This window comes from Lycorma delicatula, chromosome 3, assembly GCF_047948215.1.
Source record: "Lycorma delicatula isolate Av1 chromosome 3, ASM4794821v1, whole genome shotgun sequence".
NCBI classification, from domain to species: domain Eukaryota; kingdom Metazoa; phylum Arthropoda; class Insecta; order Hemiptera; family Fulgoridae; genus Lycorma; species Lycorma delicatula.
The window spans coordinates 68451748-68472990 of NC_134457.1; the positions used below are offsets into that span (position 1 = coordinate 68451748).

Here is a 21243-nt window from a genome sequence, read left to right on the forward strand (position 1 = left end):
GTAACAGTACAAGGTGAAAAGATAAAGATGCTACGATTTGCTGATGATATAGTAATTCTAGCCGAGAGTAAAAAGGATTTAGAAGAAACAATGAACGGCATAGATGAAGTCCTACGCAAGAACTATCACATGAAAATAAACAAGAACAAAACAAAAGTAATGAAATGTAGTAGAAATAACAAAGATGGACCACTGAATGTGAAAATAGGAGGAGAAAAGATTATGGAGGTAGAAGAATTTTGTTATTTGGGAAGTAGAATTACTAAAGATGGACGAAGCAGGAGCGATATAAAATGCCGAATAGCACAAGCTAAACGAGCCTTCAGTAAGAAATAAAATTTGTTTACATCAAAAATTAATTTAAATGTCAGGAAAAGATTTTTGAAAATGTATGTTTGGAGTGTCGCTTTATATGGAAGTGAAACTTGGACAATCGGAATATCTGAGAAGAAAAGATTAGAAACTTTTGAAATGTGGTGCTATAGGAGAATGTTAAAAATCAGATGGGTGGATAAAGTGACAAATGAAGAGGTATTGCGGCAAATAGATGAAGGAAGAAGCATTTGGAAAAATATAGTTAAAAGAAGAGACAGACTTATAGGCCACATACTAAGGCATCCTGGAATAGTCGCTTTAATATTGGAAGGACAGGTAGAAGGAAAAAATTGTGTAGACAGGCCACGTTTGGAATATGTAAAACAAATTGTTAGGGATGTAGGATGTAGAAGGTATACTGAAATGAAACGACTAGCACTAGATAGGGAATCTTGGAGAGCTGCATCAAACCAGTCAAATGACTGAAGACAAAAAAAAAAGCAATACATTTAAATGAAAAAAAAGAAAAGTTAAAAAAATGGTTAAAAAAACAAAAGGAAATGAAGTCTGATTCAAACCGATGTGTCTCCCCTTAACATCCAAATATTTCATCAATTAAAATTTTAATTTTACTTTCGATTGCAATCAAAAAGGAAGGTGCACACCGAAACTAGTTAAATTGGATTCAAGGATAGTAATGGTTATTTCCGTAGAAATATGAAAACTGGAATGTTTCACGATCACAATGCTTCCTTTATTTTGTTCAAAGAAGTAAAAAAAAGTTAAAAAAAATAAAAAAGGAGATGAAATCTGAATATCGAAATATTTCGTTCAATATGTCCTTTATTTCATACAAGGAAGTAAAAATTAAACATTGTAAAATTATTTTAATTTAAAATATAAATAATTTAAATTGGATTTTACTATCACATTACTTTTTTATTTATTATGGGATAAACATTAATCATAAAACACAGAAAAAAAATTACAGTTGAATTTTAAAATGCCCATTAGAAAAAAGATTAAAACAATAATAATAATATATTTTACACTTTTAAAACTGAATTACCAAATTGACTGTAATGTGCAAACTTTGAGAATATTATTAAGTGGAAAAATCTGGAGACAGACTTTAATTTTTTTATGTTAATTTAGAGAGGGAAAATAAATTGCCACCCATATTCATAAAAAATTATCGCTGAAGCATTTCTAATACACAAAAAAAATTAAAGCTAATTCTCAGATATAATATTAATCATAATTCATCTCATTACTTACAAACCAAAATCCTTAAACAGGGATCACAGATTAAAACAAAGAGTAACGAATTGTTCTACTGTTAAGTAATCAAACACTTAAATCTCAAAGTTCAAAACCTAATAAATCATTAGAAATCAAAATAATTACTATGATTAAATAAACCTTATCTATCAAAAAATGTCATAATTTATGATTTAATTGAATCACTAAAGAAGAGTACTAACTTATCTCTTATAAGCTGCTGAAGATCTTCAGAGCGAGATGATGGATATTGTTCTCTCATCATGTCATAATGTGTGCCAACAATAAGTACAGGTGAATTAGGAGCTCTAGCCTGAAAAATCATCAAGATCTTCAACACTGTAAATATAATTTGGGTGTAATATTTAGGATCACATATAGTAACTTTCTCCAAACAACTTTAAAAAAAGTCAAATTAAGCCTTCAAGAGGTGTACGTGGATATATCCGAAACAAATAAGAGATTTGTATGGTGAACTGAATAAACAAATCTCACAGGTTCATTTATCATCAAATCACACCTCACTAGATCACATCCAAAGTTATAACTCAGGACCGAGTCCCACCTCAGGTGACTCCTTGACAGTCAGCCATGAAAGCTCCTTTAAGGAATACTTTACTGGCTGAATCAAGTAACACCAGAGTTCAAAGAAGGCAGCATTAGGATACGGTAGGCTGCCACTTAGAAGATAACATGTGATCGGAAGCATTGGAATGTCCCAACACTACACACATGGACATGAAAAATCCAAAGTCCAAAATCAAACTGAACCAAATCACCTACATTTCCACACACAATGTAAACTTGCTCGTGCAGACTAGTAAACTAAAAATAATAACTGATCTAATGGACCAATACAAAATTCTCATCATGGGTCTGCAAGAAATAAGAAACACCAACCAGGACACCATGGAATCTCAAGGATATAGGCTCTACAAAGGTATACCTGGGAAGAGAGTGATGAAAAATGTTCCACAGTTTGCAACAGGCTCAAAATAATAAACTCCATAAAACAATTCAAGTCACAATCCCCAAGAATCTTAACACTCACCCTAAAAGCATCTGATAAAATCTGCATTATAAAAATCATGGGCATTATAAATGCCCATGCACCCACTAATAATAAAAATAACACTTCAAAAGACCATATAGAAACAGAAAAGTTCTGGGATCTACTCGACCTAACTATAAATAACATCCCCAAAAACCGTGTTAAACAATTAATCGGAGACTTCAATAATCAACTAAGCAGAGAGAGAGAGAAAGAGAGATACCGTGACATCATCGGAAAATGGCCTGCCCAAAAGAAAACAATATAAACAAACAGATTCATCGATCTCTGCAGAATCCACGACCTAATCTCGAAATCCACATATTTTAAGAGAAAACCTCAAAAACTCAAAACCTGGAAACACCTCAACTACATTAAAGGAGAATGGCAATTAGACCATGTTTTCATGGACAAACACCACCTCAAGGAGATCTACAATGTAAAAGTCCTCCTCCGAATAATAGACATAGGTTCAAATCACTATGTAGTCAAAATTAAAATTAAATTTACTCCTCAAAGAAAGCAACAAAATCAAGCCCCTAAAACTAAAAGAAAAATGGACTCTACCCAACTTATCAAGAATGAAAATTACCAAAAAGCAAATGAAAAATTAAAAACCACGGATAAACTTGAAAACCTAGTCAACAACCTTAAACAAATCACAGAAGAATTGGCCCCAATAAAATCTCATAAAAAATATCAATGGTGTAACAGCGAATGTGACAAAACAGTGAAAAAAAAAAAAAACGAGCATGGCTATTTAACCAATCCCAAAAATCACAAACATCCTTCCAAAATCTAGTAAAACATACAGAGTTAGAACCCATCACTGATACCATGCATAAGAGGACACTATTCTTTGGAAATATCATGAAGATGCAAGATTCAAGACCTCTGAAACAGCTAGTACAGTACAATCTTGACTTGAAAAACACCAAGACAGGATGCAGTTGGATCAGAGAAATAAGCGAGAATCTGAAACATATTTTGGAGTGTATGAAAAAGTACTGGGAAGATCGCAAGACCCAAACAGTTCCATCGAAGAGATTTGGATAATAGACTGACAAAGGAGATCCTATGCGATCATAAAAGATAACAATAATAAATATAATTTATTTGCTAACAATACAATACACATAACTTTTTAAGTTAATGTAAATAAATAAACATATTGTTAAAAATAATAATGTACAATGCTATATTATAAAATAAATAATTAAATAATAATGTCATACCTGAATATTAACCAACCATTGTAATATTTCAGCAATACCTTTTTGACCATCAGGTATTCGCCAAACTACTAAATAAAGACTTCTTTTAGAAAGGAAGTATTGATGAGTTGCATAATATTCACGTTGGCCACCAAAATCCCATGTCCTAAAATAAATTAAATAAAAAATTGATAAAAAGCAAAGTATGTCTAATAAATAAATATTAATCATAATAATAGATAGCCTAAAAGAAATTGAGTCTTTTGTGTATGAGATAGCATTAGCGTATTCTTGGCAAAAGTTGAGGGAAACTGGCATGTAAGCAGTCATGACATCACCAATGACCCCCGCCCCATCATCAAACTATTTGGAGACAGCTGGCTGCAAAAAGAAGCTCAATGTTTGGGTGGCACATGATCTGACTCAGAAAGCTTTACTCGATTGAATTTTTATTTGCCGATTTCTACTGTCAATCTGCCGATTGAAACAATGAAATCAGGCTATTTTGATCAGAAGTGATGAAAAGTGGATAACCTACCATAACAATGTCTGAAAAAGATCATAGTAAAAGGCAAGGAGAAGCACACAGTCTGTGGCAAAGTCCACACTGATGCCCAGGAAAGTTACATTGTGCGTTTGGTGGATTGGAAGGGCATCATGCATCATGAGCTGTTGCCAACAGGCAGAACAATAAGCTCAGACCTGTACTAGTAACAGAAATACATTGTTGTATACCATGCTGACAATGCCAGACTGCACACATCTTTAATGAAACCTGTCAGAAATTGAGAGAACTTGATTGAGAGGTTTTAATACATCTATCGTATAGCCTGGACCTGGGAACATCATTTGTTTCCTGAATGGTGTTATTCATTTCACAGACCTGTGAAAACCACGTGTCACAATTTATTTGACCAGAAACCACAAAAATTCTATAGCAATGGGATTATGGTGTAGATAGAAAAATGGCAGAATGTCATAAGAAAAAATGGTGCATACTTGGTCTCATAATGTTATCTTCCAATAACAATAAATGTATTCACAATCTTTGGGCCTTCAACGGCTCAATATGTTTTAGACAATTTTTTTATAATTAAACATATGAGGGTAAGTCAATTATTATCCGCAATGTAGTTATAAATTTTATTGCAATACAAGGAAACTTACATGCACATCATTTTTCAACATAGTCCCATTGTATTTCAATGCACTTGATCCATCATTGTACAAGCTTCCTGATGCCCTCATAAAATAAGGTTTTCAACTGAGCTGCAAGCCAAGAATGCACCGCTTCTTTCACTGTTTCCAAGGTAAATCGACGGCCCCTTAATACCTCTTTGAGTGCACTAAACAAGTGGTAGTCAGAAGGGGCAAGATCAGGACTATACAAAGGATGAGCCAGTACTTCAAAGTTGAGTCTCTGGAGCGTTTCAGCAATGTGGGCAACAGTATGTAGATGATCATTGTTGTGCAACAACACAACACCTTTCGACAGCAGTCCTCGGCGATTGCTTAAATTGCAAGCTTCAGCTTGGCAGTAAGCATCTCACTGTAATGCACACTGTTTATTATCGCGCCTCTTTCCTCATAATCTTCCAGTATTGGGCCTTGTGAGTCCTAAAAAACCGTAAGCATCAGTTTTCCTGCGGACGGTTGGGTCTTGAACTTTTTTTGCAGGGTGAATTTGGATGTTTCCATTCCATACTCTGCTGTTTACTCTTCAGCTAGTAATGATGAATCCATGTTTCATGATTCTGTCTAAGAAGATGTCCCGTTCGTTACCATAGTGATCCAAATGTTTTTGGCAGATGTCCAAGCACGTTTTTTTATGCGATTGTGTGAGTTGTTTTGGGACCCATCTTGCACAGACTTTATGAAACCCAAGTCTGTTGTGGATGACTTCGTAGGCAGAATAGTGACTAATTTGCAGACGATGTGCCACTTCATGAATAGTTACTCATCTGTCTAAGAAAACCATGTCACATGGACACTCAATGTTTTCCTCATTTGTGGCGGTAAACGGTCATCCGGCTCCTTCGTCGTGCGTAACACTTGTGCGACCATTTTTTAAATTTTCAATCCATTCGTAGACACTCCGATGTGGCAACACACTGTTCTTGTACTGTACAGAAAGTCTTCAATGAATTTTGACCCCTGATACACCTTCCGATCACAAAAAACAGATCACTGAACATTGCTCTTCTTTGGTGCAAACAGAAAGCGGAGCAGTCATGGTTAATGGGAGGGCAGCAATAATGAAACTAACCTAGCAGCATCAAACCTGCACAGACATAACAACAATTAACCACACATGCGTCATCTACGCAACACGACAGTGCTACCAACATAAACAAAAATATAACTAAATTGCAGAAAATAATTGACTTACCCTCGTAGATATTAGTAAACAGATGATGATAATTGGTAATTAAAATTTACAAATTAGATAAACACAAAAGAGGCCACAGTTAATTAACAGTGAACAAAAATTATTGACATTAAAATATATTCAACAAAAAAAAAAACAAAGAAGACAAAAACCTGTAAAATTGTATATAAAAGATGAAATAAACAAAAATTAAAACATTAATAATTACACCAAATTATTAATATAAAATCAGCTCCAGTAATAATGCAGTAGTTAAAAAATTTACGCAAGTGTAAAAACGGATAAACCAACAAAAATGCAATAAAAATTTTCTTTAATCTATTCTTTCCAAATGTGTACAGGTATTATCAATGTTAAAAATAATATTTTTTGGATCTCTCAATAAATATCCATCTCTTAAACTATTAAAAATGGTAGAAGTTTGCTATGCTTAGGTTCATAAAATCCAACGTAAAATCGTGTGTAATTTAAGGCAATGTAATTAAAAATCATATTTTTAAAGGAAATGGGATTAATATTTGTGTCTGCCATTGACGTCAGCAGCCGCTGCTGCCATCTTCAATATCAATCATCATCATCATCATCATCATCATCAAATCACAGAAACTTCATAAATAATATTTAATATATATATATATATATATTAGAAAACAACATTTAATAAAATTAAACATATACATATACATAAACAAACAAATCTAAATTACCTAAACTGACAAAATAATAATATACAATATTAAAATTAAGAGTAATCCTATCATAATGTAAACTTCTTAATCACCTGAATATAACAGGTCCATACGAAGAATGTCCTCTAATTTTCTTTTCATAAACCCAATCACCAATATCAACACCAACAGTAGACATGTTGGTACCTCGAGAAGTTTTAACATTTATGTTCTTATTACCCATTCTTTTTGCCCAGTGCTATAAAAACAAATAAATAATATGCATCAAGTTAAATTTTTTTAAATAACATATACCCACTGCGCCAAAGACTAAAAGAAGCATAGAATGTAAGATATGTTTAAACTTTTCATTAAACTTGCTTGAGAGCAGCAGCAGCAACAGTGACTGAAAACATTTTAACATTAAGTATAAAATATTTCTTGAAGTTTATATGTATAAATAAATTCATATCATACATAATAATAAAATTACTGCTCAATAAATTTAATATGAACTAATTTAAACTTAACATCAGAATAGCTACCATTTTACTTGTCAACATTTTTCAGGAAACAGTGCCCAATACAATTTACAACAGGATCAGTTTAAGGCTCAAATCATGCAGATACAATAAAAAAATTTCAAATTTGGATGTCACCTAATATTGTATATGTGTATATTTAATATACTACAACATATCTTTGCAATATGGAGTTAGGGATTCATCTTCTTTAAAGAGTTGCTGATAACTTCATTATTTTCTTTTGGTGCATTGCTGCCTTGCACAATTTTATAGAAAATCATACCCTAAATATGTTTTAATGAAAAGATGATGTCTCTTTGATGATGTCTCTAATGAAGATGTCTCTTTCCAAATAGTACATAATTTTACATGACACTATGAATGTAGAAATCTTTTTTTAATTTTTATTCTATTAGAAATTTTTGCTGTGTGAGAAGTACTTATGTAGAAGATTTAATTGTTGCTTTGTTAATTTTAGTTGATGACAAGGGAATGACTAATACTCAACACTATAAAAAAATAAGTCGGAATGTCAATTAAGTAAGAAATAGCAGATGTTAGCAGAATCCATTCTATTCTATGCCTTACATTTAGTTCTAGGAGATTTTCTCATTACATAAAATACTACTATCAATAGTACTTCTGATGAAGAATAGTTGGTTGGTTCAGAAAAATCCAACCTTTTGCTACTTTAAATAAGAGAGCAGCATTATATTATTTTTAAAAAAAATCAAAATTTTTGTTTAAATCCAGTTTATTTCTTTTCATAAAATGAGCACAATAAACAAACTGACCTCATTTCATATATGTATAAAAAAATTTTAATCGCTAGAAATATGAATCTCTTGCTTAATTAAATATAATCTATAATGTTACATGTTTTTATTAAATGGTTATTTAATAAGCAATTAAAAAAAAAACGTAATGATTAATTATTCACGACAAAATGTATGCACAGCATAAAAGCAATTTAATTCCTTTTCTTTTCTGATAATCAATTTTTATTAAATATTAATTGACTGTTAAAATAAATAGTAATATATTTAATTTTATAGAAAAAATTTATTTATCTAGTTCATTTATTCAGTAAACAAAATAACTCCAAAATCATCAATTCAGGCATTAAATATGAATCTTAAACAAGTATTCATTACATTAAAAAAAAGAACTATAAAAATAAAAATTATTTGAAGATTTCATTCAAAATGAAAAACATTTAAGAAGAATGAATTGTCTTATTCTCTAGAAATTCTAATTAACTAATAACAAATTAAATAAATATATTAGCAACTAACAAACCTCAACCGGTTTTTTTCTATAAGATCCAGTTCCTTCTTGTCGTAACTGTTCTAACAATGAAGTTTTTCCAATACCTTGTACACCGACTATCATAAGTTTGATGCGTGCATATGGCCGAGCATCTTCCAAAACTGATTTTAAATAACCAATAATATCCATTGTTTTGTATTTTTTAGAATCAATCATTGATTTTAATGGTTCTTGTAAACTACAACCTCTTGTATTCAAATTCCATAAACGAGACAATAGTCCCATTTGAGGTGGTAATTCAGATATTTCTGAAAAAAAAAATTACTTGTATGAAAAACGTATTTAAATTGACAAATAATACATTATACACCAAACAATATATTTTCTACTAATTGAATATTTTCAACGGTATATAATCATGAATAATGAAAATAAAATAACTTAAATGGATTAACAACAACTTGCAATACACACATAAATAGGACCACAATTATCACATGAAAAAATACATACAACTTATTAGTCCAAAACAAACCTTTTATAAAGAAGTTGAGTAAATAGCAGCAATATCTGATAACACTATTACAGAAAAATGCTTAAAAAAACTTGTATAAAATTATATTTCAGTAACTCACTCTTCTCTTATTGCTTTCTTACCCAATCTTCACTAGACTTTCCAACGAACACTACGTCTTCAAAAAATTAAAAATACCATTTTTTATAAAAAATTATAAGTAACTGAAATTAATTCTTCCACTTGTACAGTGATGAACTATTTTTACTTATATGCTAAAAATTTTTAGAAGCAATTCAATAAATTTAGATGAGTTTGGATAATTGCACGACTCCCTTCAGTTTCTATCTACAAATTTAAAAGATTTAGAGTACATTTATAAAAGATTTGATAATAATGTAAAATAATAATTATAATTCATGCAAAAATTTAAGTTAACAGCTAAAAAATGTAAACAAAAATATAGGAACAAATCTTTTTTATAATGTATTCTGTACATGCTGATTATATTATATTGCCAAAATTTTACTATGGTTCATTTTTTATAAGTTATTTTCAAAAGTATTATAATTATGTAAAAATAGAATATACATCTCAGTGAATGATTTGATATGACTGAAATAAAATTCTGAGAATGTTAGCTACACTACAAAAAACTGAATTCAAAAACAAAGTGTATAATTAAATATTTGCTAAAACAATTATTTTAATTTGACATAACAATCACATTTTGGTGCTGAGATACAATTAAATAAATTATGTATTAATATTGTATACAAATTTTTATGACTTTTAAGAGTTTTATGAAATTTTTTATCAAAACAAGATTTATGCAGTAATAAAGAAAAAGATTCTTTACCGACCAACAACGGGTTGTATAATAAGTAAAAGTTTACCAAGAATAGAATCCGTTTCAAAAATCAGGCTATTTGGCAATTTTTAAGATAGGATTATAAAACTAATTAAGCACAATTACAGAATATATTGAATTTAAGCAAAATCAGTTCAGTGGTTTATAATCTAAATGCCTTAGACCTTTGACAGAAGTAAAAGGATAGAATAATATTTTTTTAAAAGGCTTCAGAATGTTAAGATTACAATTCTGGAAAAACGTTAGTAGTAGTTTTTTAAACTACAATTACATATATAACTTGTAGATAAAAAATAAAACATTCCGAATTTTAATACTACTACTTAATGTAAAACAATATAATGTTGTTTCATAAAGTTAAAACATAATTTTAGGAAAACTTATATTTCTGATCTTAATTTACCAAATTATCAGAAACAATTAAAACAGTAAATACTAACCAAGCTGTTAAAGTAAGTGTTATCCAGCTATTTACCATTATATTAAAAATTATATTTATCATTCTATTGGAAAGATATTAAATGAGATTTATTATTTTTATTGAAGTTCACTGCGTATGCTAGCAGCATTTTGAATTTCTAAAAATATTTTCTTGGCAACTTAGGTATATTCTAAAAATTATACACTGTAAAATAACAACGAAAATATGTTTTTTCATAATCAATTTTATTGTACCTACCTCCGGGAAACTACTAGACTAATTTTCATAAAAAACAAAAGCATTTGACCCTATCAAAAAGATAGGGTCAAGCTGGTATTATAACCAGATGATTACAAATGAAATACACTTTTGCATTTATAAAACATTTAACTTATATATGTAAAGACAGTAAGTAATATGGCTTTTACAGGAAATATTTTTAAGTTGGTACAGCTGCTGTTATTGATCAATATTAATTACTACGCAACTGACAATAATCTTAACATAATTTATTGAAAATATAAATATTTTACCTGAATTACCACTAACATTAAGAACAGATAGATTTGTCAGTTCATGAATATTGGATGGTATTTCTTTTAGTAGATTATTGCTTAAATCTAACATGCTTAAATTAGGAAACATAAGACGACATTTTGTAATGTTTAATGCACTCTGTGATCCTAAAACTTCTTGCTGCAAACAAACAAACAAACAAACAAATATTATTAAATAAAATTAAAAGGATACATATATAATAACATATTGCAATACACCTTTTTAATCCTTTTAAAATAATAAAATCTGGTATTATAGAGGGATGATTAAAAATGACTTTTGACAGTTTATTAAAAAATTAACTTTTATATGTAAAAACAGTAATATAACTTTTATGGGGAATATTTTTAAGTTGGTACAACTATTATTGTTGATCAATATTAATTACTATGTCACATTATCAGTCAGGAAAGATGAAACTACTCCTCTGTTAAAAGCTTATTGTGTGAAACATCATTACTATTGTGCAGCACATTTCAGAACAAAGTATGATAACTACCACTAACCAGGTAATCCATCTACAATACGAAAAAGCAAATAGTATGTACAAGCTACCTGTATAGAAAGAAAATTTCTGGAAGAGCTCCTGTGTCAGAAGAACAAGTTGATTGTATTCAAACCATGTAACAATGTAATCCAGGTAAATCGACTAATCAACAAGTTTAGAATTACATATTCCACAACCGATCGTGTGAAAATCTTTACAGAAGTAATTGAAAATGATATCTTATAAATTGTAGTTAAGTTTAAGGAGCAATGACAAACTCTTACATGATTTCAGTATGGACATGCTGGAACATGTTGACAAAGAAGATGGTTTGAAAATTATTCCATTAGGCTTTCATCGCTTAATTTTTAGAGATGAATGTACATTTCACACTAGTAGTAAGGACAACAGAGACAACTTATGAATATGAGGAACAGAAAACCATAGAGATAATGTGCAATATACACAAAATTTGCCAAAAATGAACCTTTTTGTGCAATTTTCAGACAAAAACGTAAATGGACTATTTGTTTTTTAAACCCACAATTGATAATTAGAGAAATTTATTTCTACATGTAAAGTGAATGGCTAATGCATCAATTTGAGCATGCTGAAAACTTCAGTTTTGTTCAAGATGGAGCTCTACTTAATTGGTACATAGAGGTTCAAAATTATCTGGATGAATTCCTTCAAGATGTTGGATTGCAGTGAAACTATCGAAAGCTTGGTGTCAATATGTTGGTCATCAAGAAGTCCAGACTTAATGTCTTGTGACTACTTTTTATGATTTTTTAAAAAGACAAAGTTTTGTCCCTGCCTTTCCTAATAGTGTAGGTGACTTAAAATAACATCACAGATGCTATTTCTCATTGCTTTTTTTAAAAGAGCTGAATATTCTGTTTCAAATCAGGATGTCAATCCTATTTAAATCCTTTAAAATTTAACTTTGCAAATGACAATTTCACTGTGCAACAACAGTGTCTAGACATGTGCCATTTTTTAAATGTCATACCACTAAATTAAAATAATATTTACACATAATTTATAATCTAGTAATGAGATAGATTAGCCCTTTACTGGATCTATTTTAAAAATTGGTTGCCACATGAAATGTAGATGCAACTTGCTTCTAAATACTCCTTTTGATTATCACTCTTTTTTACGCTTAGTTCACGGTGGATTTTTTATCAAGTAACATCCCTTTCATTTAAATGCATTAAAAATTTACAAAACTTTTGCATCATTAAAATTATGTACTTAAACATGAATGGTAGCTGAGATTTAAAACCAGTAATACTGATTTTACAAAGCACACAAATTCTAAACTAAATTATGTTTACTGTGCTGGAGATCTAATACAACAGTTCTATAAGTATAATAGTTATAAGTGACATGACAAGTCATCTCTAAAAATGATACAGATGGTGTCAAGAATAACAAACTTGCATACCAGTTTTAGCAAGGAAAGTAAGGAGTGAGGTGGTTTCCTATCATCTTATCAATAAGCCAAATATGGCTACATATCAGCAATCCAGTGGGAGCTGGATGATATTCATCCCTACAAACAATATTTTTTTGTCTATTTACCACAGGGACTGACTTTACACTTATTTATTTACCACAGGGACTGACTTTACACTTATTTATTTATTACGTACTTTCCACGTGTCACAGCCATAAGAATAACTGGGACAAATAGTGTTAAGCAACAAATTAATGTACCCCCTTTCTGTTGTGAAACAGTACATTACATGCATTGCTGCTTCAACTCAGCAGAAGACTGGTTAGCCTACCATCAGCAATGAAAATTATATCTTAGCTTCACACTGACATCAGCAATTTATTTTAATGTATTTTGCTTTCATTCATTTTAATTTTAATTCAATTTTCTTAATGCTTTATACAATGCCATTTGAGGTAACAAGCTTTGCTGAAATTTCAGTTATTTTCTATCTTATTATACAAAGCTAGATTACAGATATAATTTGATATCAGAATTTATTTTTATGTTATAATTTCTTAATAATTTTCAATCTAGAGCTAAAATTTTGTCATTCTGTATTTTGAGGCAAAAATACAGAATGCAAGTTCCAATGCAAAACCTTATTCAATTCCTTGTTGAATATAAAGTTCTGTATAATATAATACATATGCAGAGTGATACTAGCTGATTCATGTAAGCTTCAATTCAATTTCCTACCAATAAAGTACAAATAAGCAATTATTTTTAGTTCAAAAACAAATTATGGGAACAGCTAGGATTCAGTCTGAATTTTTTTCCAGGATGTGATGTATTAAAGTATAAAATAAGACTAGTTTATTATTTGACCAAACTTAATATTTCTCACTATACAGGTATTTTCCGAGTAATTATACTCTGATGATACTATACTTATAAAGTGTTAAAGGTAATATAATTGGAAAAAGGTGCTGTTTTTTGTTCTTAGTTATGCTTCGTTTTATTTTCATTTTACTGTTAAGTACAATGCGTTCGGAAAGTTGCTGTGCACTGGAATTATGGAAGTGTAACAACAAACTTTCTTAATTATTACTTTGTATTTTTATTTCATTATTTTATAGAAATAATATTACAACTGAAATAGTTTATGAAGTGTTGAAAATGACCTCCTCCATCATCAATACAGCACTGCACATGCTTCAATTTGTTTTCAAACACTTTAACCAGCTAATGTACTGAAATGTCTCATACGAATATGCCATCATTACTGTGGTTTTTAGTTCATCAATTGTGGGTGGTTTATTATGATAAACCACTTGTTTCACTGCCCACATAGAAAGTAATCAGGGGGAGTCAGATCAGGTGATCATGAAAGTTACAAACTCCTCGAAATGATTCATTCATCAGAGACATTTTGTAAAAAGTCACTGATCTGTTAGCTGTGTGCACTGTGGCGACATCTTGTTGGAACCAGCTGTGATTGATTTCCACTTTCTTTAACTAACTAATGAAGTTTATTAAAAGAAATTGGACCCACAATGTGCAATGCAAAGCTCACAAAACTCCAACACACACACTGACTCAGATTCCAATTTAAGATTCGTGCAAAGATTTGGAAATTTTTTCAGAAAACTTGTGTTTCCCTAAATCAGTATAGTTGTCACCTTCATGAAAGATGTATTCAATGAGAAAAATGTGTTTCTCTACTGAAAGAACCATTACATTTCTCACAACTGTTGATTCCAATAAACGAAAAAACACGAAGCATGTTCAATCACAACTGGTTTATTAATGAGCAATGCCCAACAAATCCACAAGGCAACCAACCTAATGCTGCAAGAACTGAATGCAACACATAATTCTAAGGCATACTGCACAGCGATGCACTGTATAATGATTGAAACAAATGCTCTGTTTTACTATAATATATAATATAGTAATATATACTATACTATATAATATAATATATATTTTTAATTTAATTTTAATTGTATTTATTTTTATTAAGCATAACTGACCTGAAGTTATTTTATTTTTACTCAGTTTTCTTTTTACAGTTAATAATATAGACAGCCATTACTGCAAAACCATTCTTTTATTCTTATTCTGATTCCATTCAATTATTAAGTGTAGTTAATGAACAGTTACTTCATTAGTAACTGTTTTTACAGTAATTGTAAAGTAACTGTTTTATTTCTGACTTTTTTCTTTTGTTTAGTCAGTTATAATTCAGGATTTTTAACTTTTCTAATTTTTATTAGATGCATGCATTGAGCAAAGGTTAATTTTTCTGAAGTTCAGCCAAAGTGCTGTTTTAAACTTACTTTATTTTCATTTAATTATTAAATGTAAGTTGCTGAACTAAAGGGACTGTTTTATTTTAAGTTTTTTTTTACTTTTATTTGTTATTTTCATTTTATTCTAACAAAAATATTACTTTATTGTTTCTTATTATATTTTCTATCATTACCTTTTTTATGTTTTATACATTTTTATAATATATTTTAGTGTGTTAGTGCATGTAAGAAGAACATTAGTTTACACCATTCTTAATTACGATTGCCAATCTGATAGATGGTGAAAGCCAATATCTGTGATGTTTCGATTATTTGAATAAACAATAATATTACTAAAAACTTTTTATTGTAAAATCTATGTATAAATATGTATTTATGTTACTTGTCTGAATCAAAATCTTATCTATACATACAATACTTGTATTAGATTATGATAGAATAAGGTTACAGATTACATTACATATATAGCTCAAGTTACTTAAAACCAATCCAAATGCTAAAATAAAATATATTTCTCTTATTATCAGAGCCTATAAAAATATAATCACATGAAACATATCCTTTAAATGCAGAAAAATCCCAAAATCATTGCTGTCAAATGTCATGAACAGCCTGAAAATCATTCCTGCATCACAAATGCAGCACTGCATTTGTTAACAAAATGTGAAGCCTGTCATTATTAAAATCATAAATTTGTTTAATGAAATGCAATGTACCAGGTATTTTTGAATCTAGAAATTAAATTACCAAAACAATTTATTGTAAGAAAAAAAGCATGAGTTGAAACTACACCCCCCCCCCCTGCTTAGAAACTGGAAAAACAATATTATGGAGTACATACAATTTAATTTACCTCTCACAGCAAAAATGGTGTTTGGAAACAAAGTCAAGTAACACCATAATCAGTCTTTGTGTGTAATACATTTGCTGAAAATTTTAAAAGGGTTAATTTTTCAGCTTAAAAGTGTTAATCAAGCTAAAGAAGTAAACAATTATTAAAGTGAAAATTTAATAATAAATTCTAATTTTGGCATTAATACTAAAATACACTTCTCAGGAAGTTTTAACATCCTCTTACGTATCATCAATTAACTGTATGTAGAATTAAATCTGGTAAAAAACCATGAAAACAAAACACAACAAAATCATTAAATAAAAACTAAACATCATTAAAAAAATAATCATTAACTAACCCATTCATTATCAAAATCCTCACTGTCTTGAGAGGAATACCCATCATCATCAGTAGCTAACTGAATACGAGTAATCTTATTATCAGCTAATATAAGTGTACGTAAATTATCAAGTCGTAAATGTCTTCTGTGTACACACAAATTGTTTAATATTGTTGTTCTCAATGATCTACTTGATCTCCTTGAGTTTGCTAAAAAACAAAAAAAAAAGACATTTTGTTTAACTTAGAAATTTGAATGTTTTACTTTTGGAGGACGATATACCTAACTTAATGAAAACCAAATGATAAATATAAATTTGAAACTTTCATTATGGAAATTAGTTCAGGTCACTTATAAATTAGTGCTGAGGTAATGCTATGTCTACTACCTATGCAAGCTTTGGTATTTAGGTAGTGTATTTAAAATTCAATTTATTCACTTACAGCATTATACATTGGGCTTACTTGTCAAAGTATTGCATTATTTCTACAGTATTTATTTATTCTCAAAGTCACACTGCTACTCAATTAATTATTGTCAATATATTTGGCACAAAATGAGTACAATGTAATTCTACAGCTAAATTGAAGCTTAAAGTAACTGATTTAATTGGAAAGAAAAGTAATAGTAAACAAGCAGCTGATCATGAAATGAGGCATAATTCAAAGTATGTTATATGTTTAACAAAATGGTGGTAAATCAAGGAAAGAAATTATGGAACTTAAAAGGAGAAAATGTTCTGAATGAAAATGAATGTTTGTTTGTAAAATGTATGCACAATGCGGATGCTGTTTCATCTGTTTCTTTTCAGACTGACTTAATTTAAAACAAAAGAAATACAGGATAAACAGCATTATGAATCGACAATTAAAAATAGAAAGAAAATGGAATTGTTAGTTAATAAGAAACATTAGCAGATGTCAACAAATTAAGAAATCATTGTGCTCAATTTCACATTTTAAATCAATTATGGAGTGTTTGTAGGAGCACTATGTGCCAAAATCAAAATTTTTCAAAAACAAAAAGACTACCTCTACTCTCATAATTTCAATTTTTTTTTTTTCATAATGTGTAGGTTTGTGTGAAATAATATGCTGTTAGTGACGCACACTAACTTTTTATTTTCCCTAATATATTTCTTTATTGAAAAACTATCAATAATCATAAACATAAGAAGTTAATTTGACACGTCTAATAGTACAACTACAAATTGCTTTTTATTGAGAACAATATAAATCCATTTTATCCAATGTTGTTCACCACAAGAAAAATGTTTATAATACAAATTTAAAAAAAGAAAAAAGGAATAATGATAGCTTATTTTTTTAACCTTAATAAAAAGTCTGTAAATCCTAATCTTTTAGAATACATAACTGAAAAAGAAAATTTATTTTAATATTTATTATTAACTAAAAAAATCTTAATGAAAAAAATTGTAAAAACTAATAAATTATAATAACAATAATACAATGTAAATTATCTTCAAAAAGAATTTTACAAAATTGTTCACAAGAATGAAAATACAGTAGATTCGGGATAATTGGACCACTTCAGGACCGAGACTAAATGGCGCTATTAAGTGATATTAACAAAAAATGAGGAGCTATGCTCAAATACAGTATACGAGTGTATTCTAATTATTAAACTCGAATTAGCGATTTACTATTCTGAATTTTATTTCTAATATTAAGATTACATGAACAATATTATAAATTACAACATAATAAAAATATAAATACTCTACCATATAATATGTGTCTAATAAAATACAATATATTATTTATTATCCTTTTACATTGTATAGCTATATATAAAAACAGGCCTATTACGTGTAAAAACTACTGTTCTGGTATAACGCATCACTGAATAGCTTTTGTAATCTTACATAATTAAAAAAACACACCAAAATAAATAAAACAAAACGATTGATAAACAAATAGAGGTAGAAAATACAGTAATGATCGCTACTTAAGATAAAAAAATCACATCGAACAGTAAGATAAAAAATACTTTAATATCTCTTACTTGTTTAAACTTTTTGAAAGAATTCTTTTATTTTGTCATTTCCCTATAAATACTTGGCATTCTACAAGTTCCGCAAAGACTTGTACTTCTTCTAGTGAGTGGGCTTCCTTCACTGCTTCTTGTATAAAATACTGCTGAAGTTCGTCAATGAACTTTTTGCATCTTGTGTAGATACGCGCGTTTGATATCAGGTTCATCTTCATCTTCTTCAATCTCATCCAGTTGTTGAGTACCAATAATGTTTTTAATTATTTCTTCATCACCAATTTCAATCTCATCATAGCATTGTATTTTTTGTCTGTATTTGAAAACTCTTCAAATTTTGAACCTTGTGCTGCAAAAAATGTAATCATTATCATCAGCATAGATTGTTTCAGTATCATCAACGGCATTGACTTTTAAACCACTTTTGGCCAAACAATTTCTGATAGTGTTACTTTTCACTTCATCCCAACTATAGGCTACAAACTGAATTGCCTGCGGCAAATTTACACATGCAATAACATCTTTAGGCGTAGCCGAGGAAGTCAACGTATTTCCTTCAATTTCTTGTAAAATGTAACTTACTAGTTTACTTTGGTAAATAAATTAAAATTTTTTTATTATTCCCATGTCAAGCGGTTGAATTAAACCCATTGTATTCAATGGCAGAAATTCAATTTGAATGTTTTGCAAATCTAAATTAGGTTGGGCAGAACAGTTATCAATAAACAGGTAAATCTTTCTTGATTTTTTCTGTAATTCGTTGTCCCAAGCACTCAGCCAATCATCAAAAATTAGACTTCATCATCCAGGCTTTTTTATTAAAATAGTAGTAAACTCTCCATTCTAACCCACTTAAAACATCGTGGTTTACCTGCTTTACCAATAACAAGAAGTTTTAATTTGTCACTGCCAGACATATTCATGCAACAAATCAAAGTAATTCGATCCATTGGTTTTTTGAACCAGATAACGTAATGTGCTTGTAACAGAGAGACCGATGATTAAAAATAATTATGCAAAAACAATAACAACAACACCATACACAATGAACAACGAACTCGCAGTGAAAAAAATAAAAACATTTACTTTGTCATAACTGCATGATGTCATCTGCGTCGCCACACACTACATACTGCACAGACCAGTGATAGAAGGAAGTTACCTCCCTCAACATAATAATCAACAATAGTCAAGCGATTTAAATCACTAATAAAACTTTAATATTTTAGAAGTAAAAGAAAGACATAAACGAGCTAATGAGCGTTATAAGCGGCATTTTGGACTGTTGAACCAGTGTAACTTTACATTAATTATACAAATATGTTTCTATTTTAACAAAAATTACTCAATTAAACAGCAGCCCTGAAAAACCAACTGGTGGTCCTATTAACCGGAATCCACTGTATTTAAAAAGACAAATATCTTTATATAAATCATATTTTTTATCAATGTAATCCAGAATTGATAGATGGTCTTTTCTATTTTCATTACTTATTTTATTTGATGAATATAATGCAGGAAAGTTATCTAGACTAACAATGTATTGATGAATTTTCCCTTTTTTGAAAACAGAATGATCATCCAGCTTTATAATTTACTTAATGATTGTCTTCTTAAAATTTTAGTTAGATATTCATTAAAAAGATGTAAACATGATATGTTAGTGACATGAAATTTTAAATTTATGTAAGAATCAACAACAACTCTAAGATCAAACGAGTCTTCATTTTTCATTTACATAACTTTAAAAGGTGATTTTATTCTTCTATCTCATAAATTCTTGTATTTATTTGGATATAATAGGTTTACAATGACATTTTCTTTTCCCTATGAGACCAAAGTCTCTATCACGTGGCTACATCAACAACTGATATATGTTATATCAATACTTTCAAAATATCCTTCACTAACATCACTAACATCCAGTTCCTATTTTGGTCAATGTGATTGTCAAACCAAACCTCAAGCTTTTCCTTCACAAGAAAATTGTGAATATAAAACTTTAAGACAGCAATGCCTCCACAATCAGAAATTCTCTCGTACTACATACATATGAATCTATTCACAGTCACTGAAATGGATCCGTAAGTTGTAATTAGAAAATTGGTACATGTGCAAGTCCATTGAAATACAGTAAACATCACTTTGTGGCACATAGTTTTCAATCATGCTTTAGTTCATTACATCTAAAGCCTTTATAACCTTTCTTTGATGATTAGAAAGTTGGGTTCTAGGAGAAAACTGATCAGCGGCTATATTTGCTCCCTTTATTTTTGCATTATACCTATTACAAATTCTACATATACTGTTTTAGGGATTGCAAATAACAGCTTATGGTAGTATTTCTTAAATATATTCTGATATTACCTATAAGATACTTTTTGATTCTGGGAGCTTAATTTTCATTAAATGTACAATGCATTCAATAGTAATTCAAATCAGAACTGAAGTATTATTTTATGCTTTTCCTTATTTGTAAATGTCGATTTTGGATGCTTCTGCAATATTTTGATTCTAACAGAAACAAAACTGCAGGCTTCTTTGGTGAATATAAATGTATGTTTACAAATTAGGATTTCTCCCTCTTTTATCATTGTATGCAATATTCCCAATTTTCTTTTTATGATTAAGTATTTGCAATTTACTGTTAGAATGGCTGAAAATTTCTTTAAATGTTTTTGCACATATCTGAATACGACTTTCCCTGAAACCTAATTTTTTTTATAATAGCTGATTTTCT

The 21243-nt window shown here is 29.4% G+C and overlaps 1 protein-coding gene across 1 annotated transcript in view; it reads right to left on the minus strand.

The window, feature by feature from the left end:
* Nucleotides 1-21243, minus strand: part of Lrrk (Leucine-rich repeat kinase) — a 230511-nt gene that overhangs the window by 66383 nt on the left and 142885 nt on the right. The window contains exons 18-23 of the mRNA XM_075359136.1: nucleotides 16512-16702; nucleotides 11051-11213; nucleotides 8742-9019; nucleotides 7032-7177; nucleotides 3883-4027; nucleotides 1800-1909 (exon numbers count right to left, since the gene is read on the minus strand). Of these exons, the coding sequence (XP_075215251.1) occupies nucleotides 1800-1909; nucleotides 3883-4027; nucleotides 7032-7177; nucleotides 8742-9019; nucleotides 11051-11213; nucleotides 16512-16702 (1033 nt within the window). The remainder of the gene's footprint in view (nucleotides 1-1799; nucleotides 1910-3882; nucleotides 4028-7031; nucleotides 7178-8741; nucleotides 9020-11050; nucleotides 11214-16511; nucleotides 16703-21243) is intronic.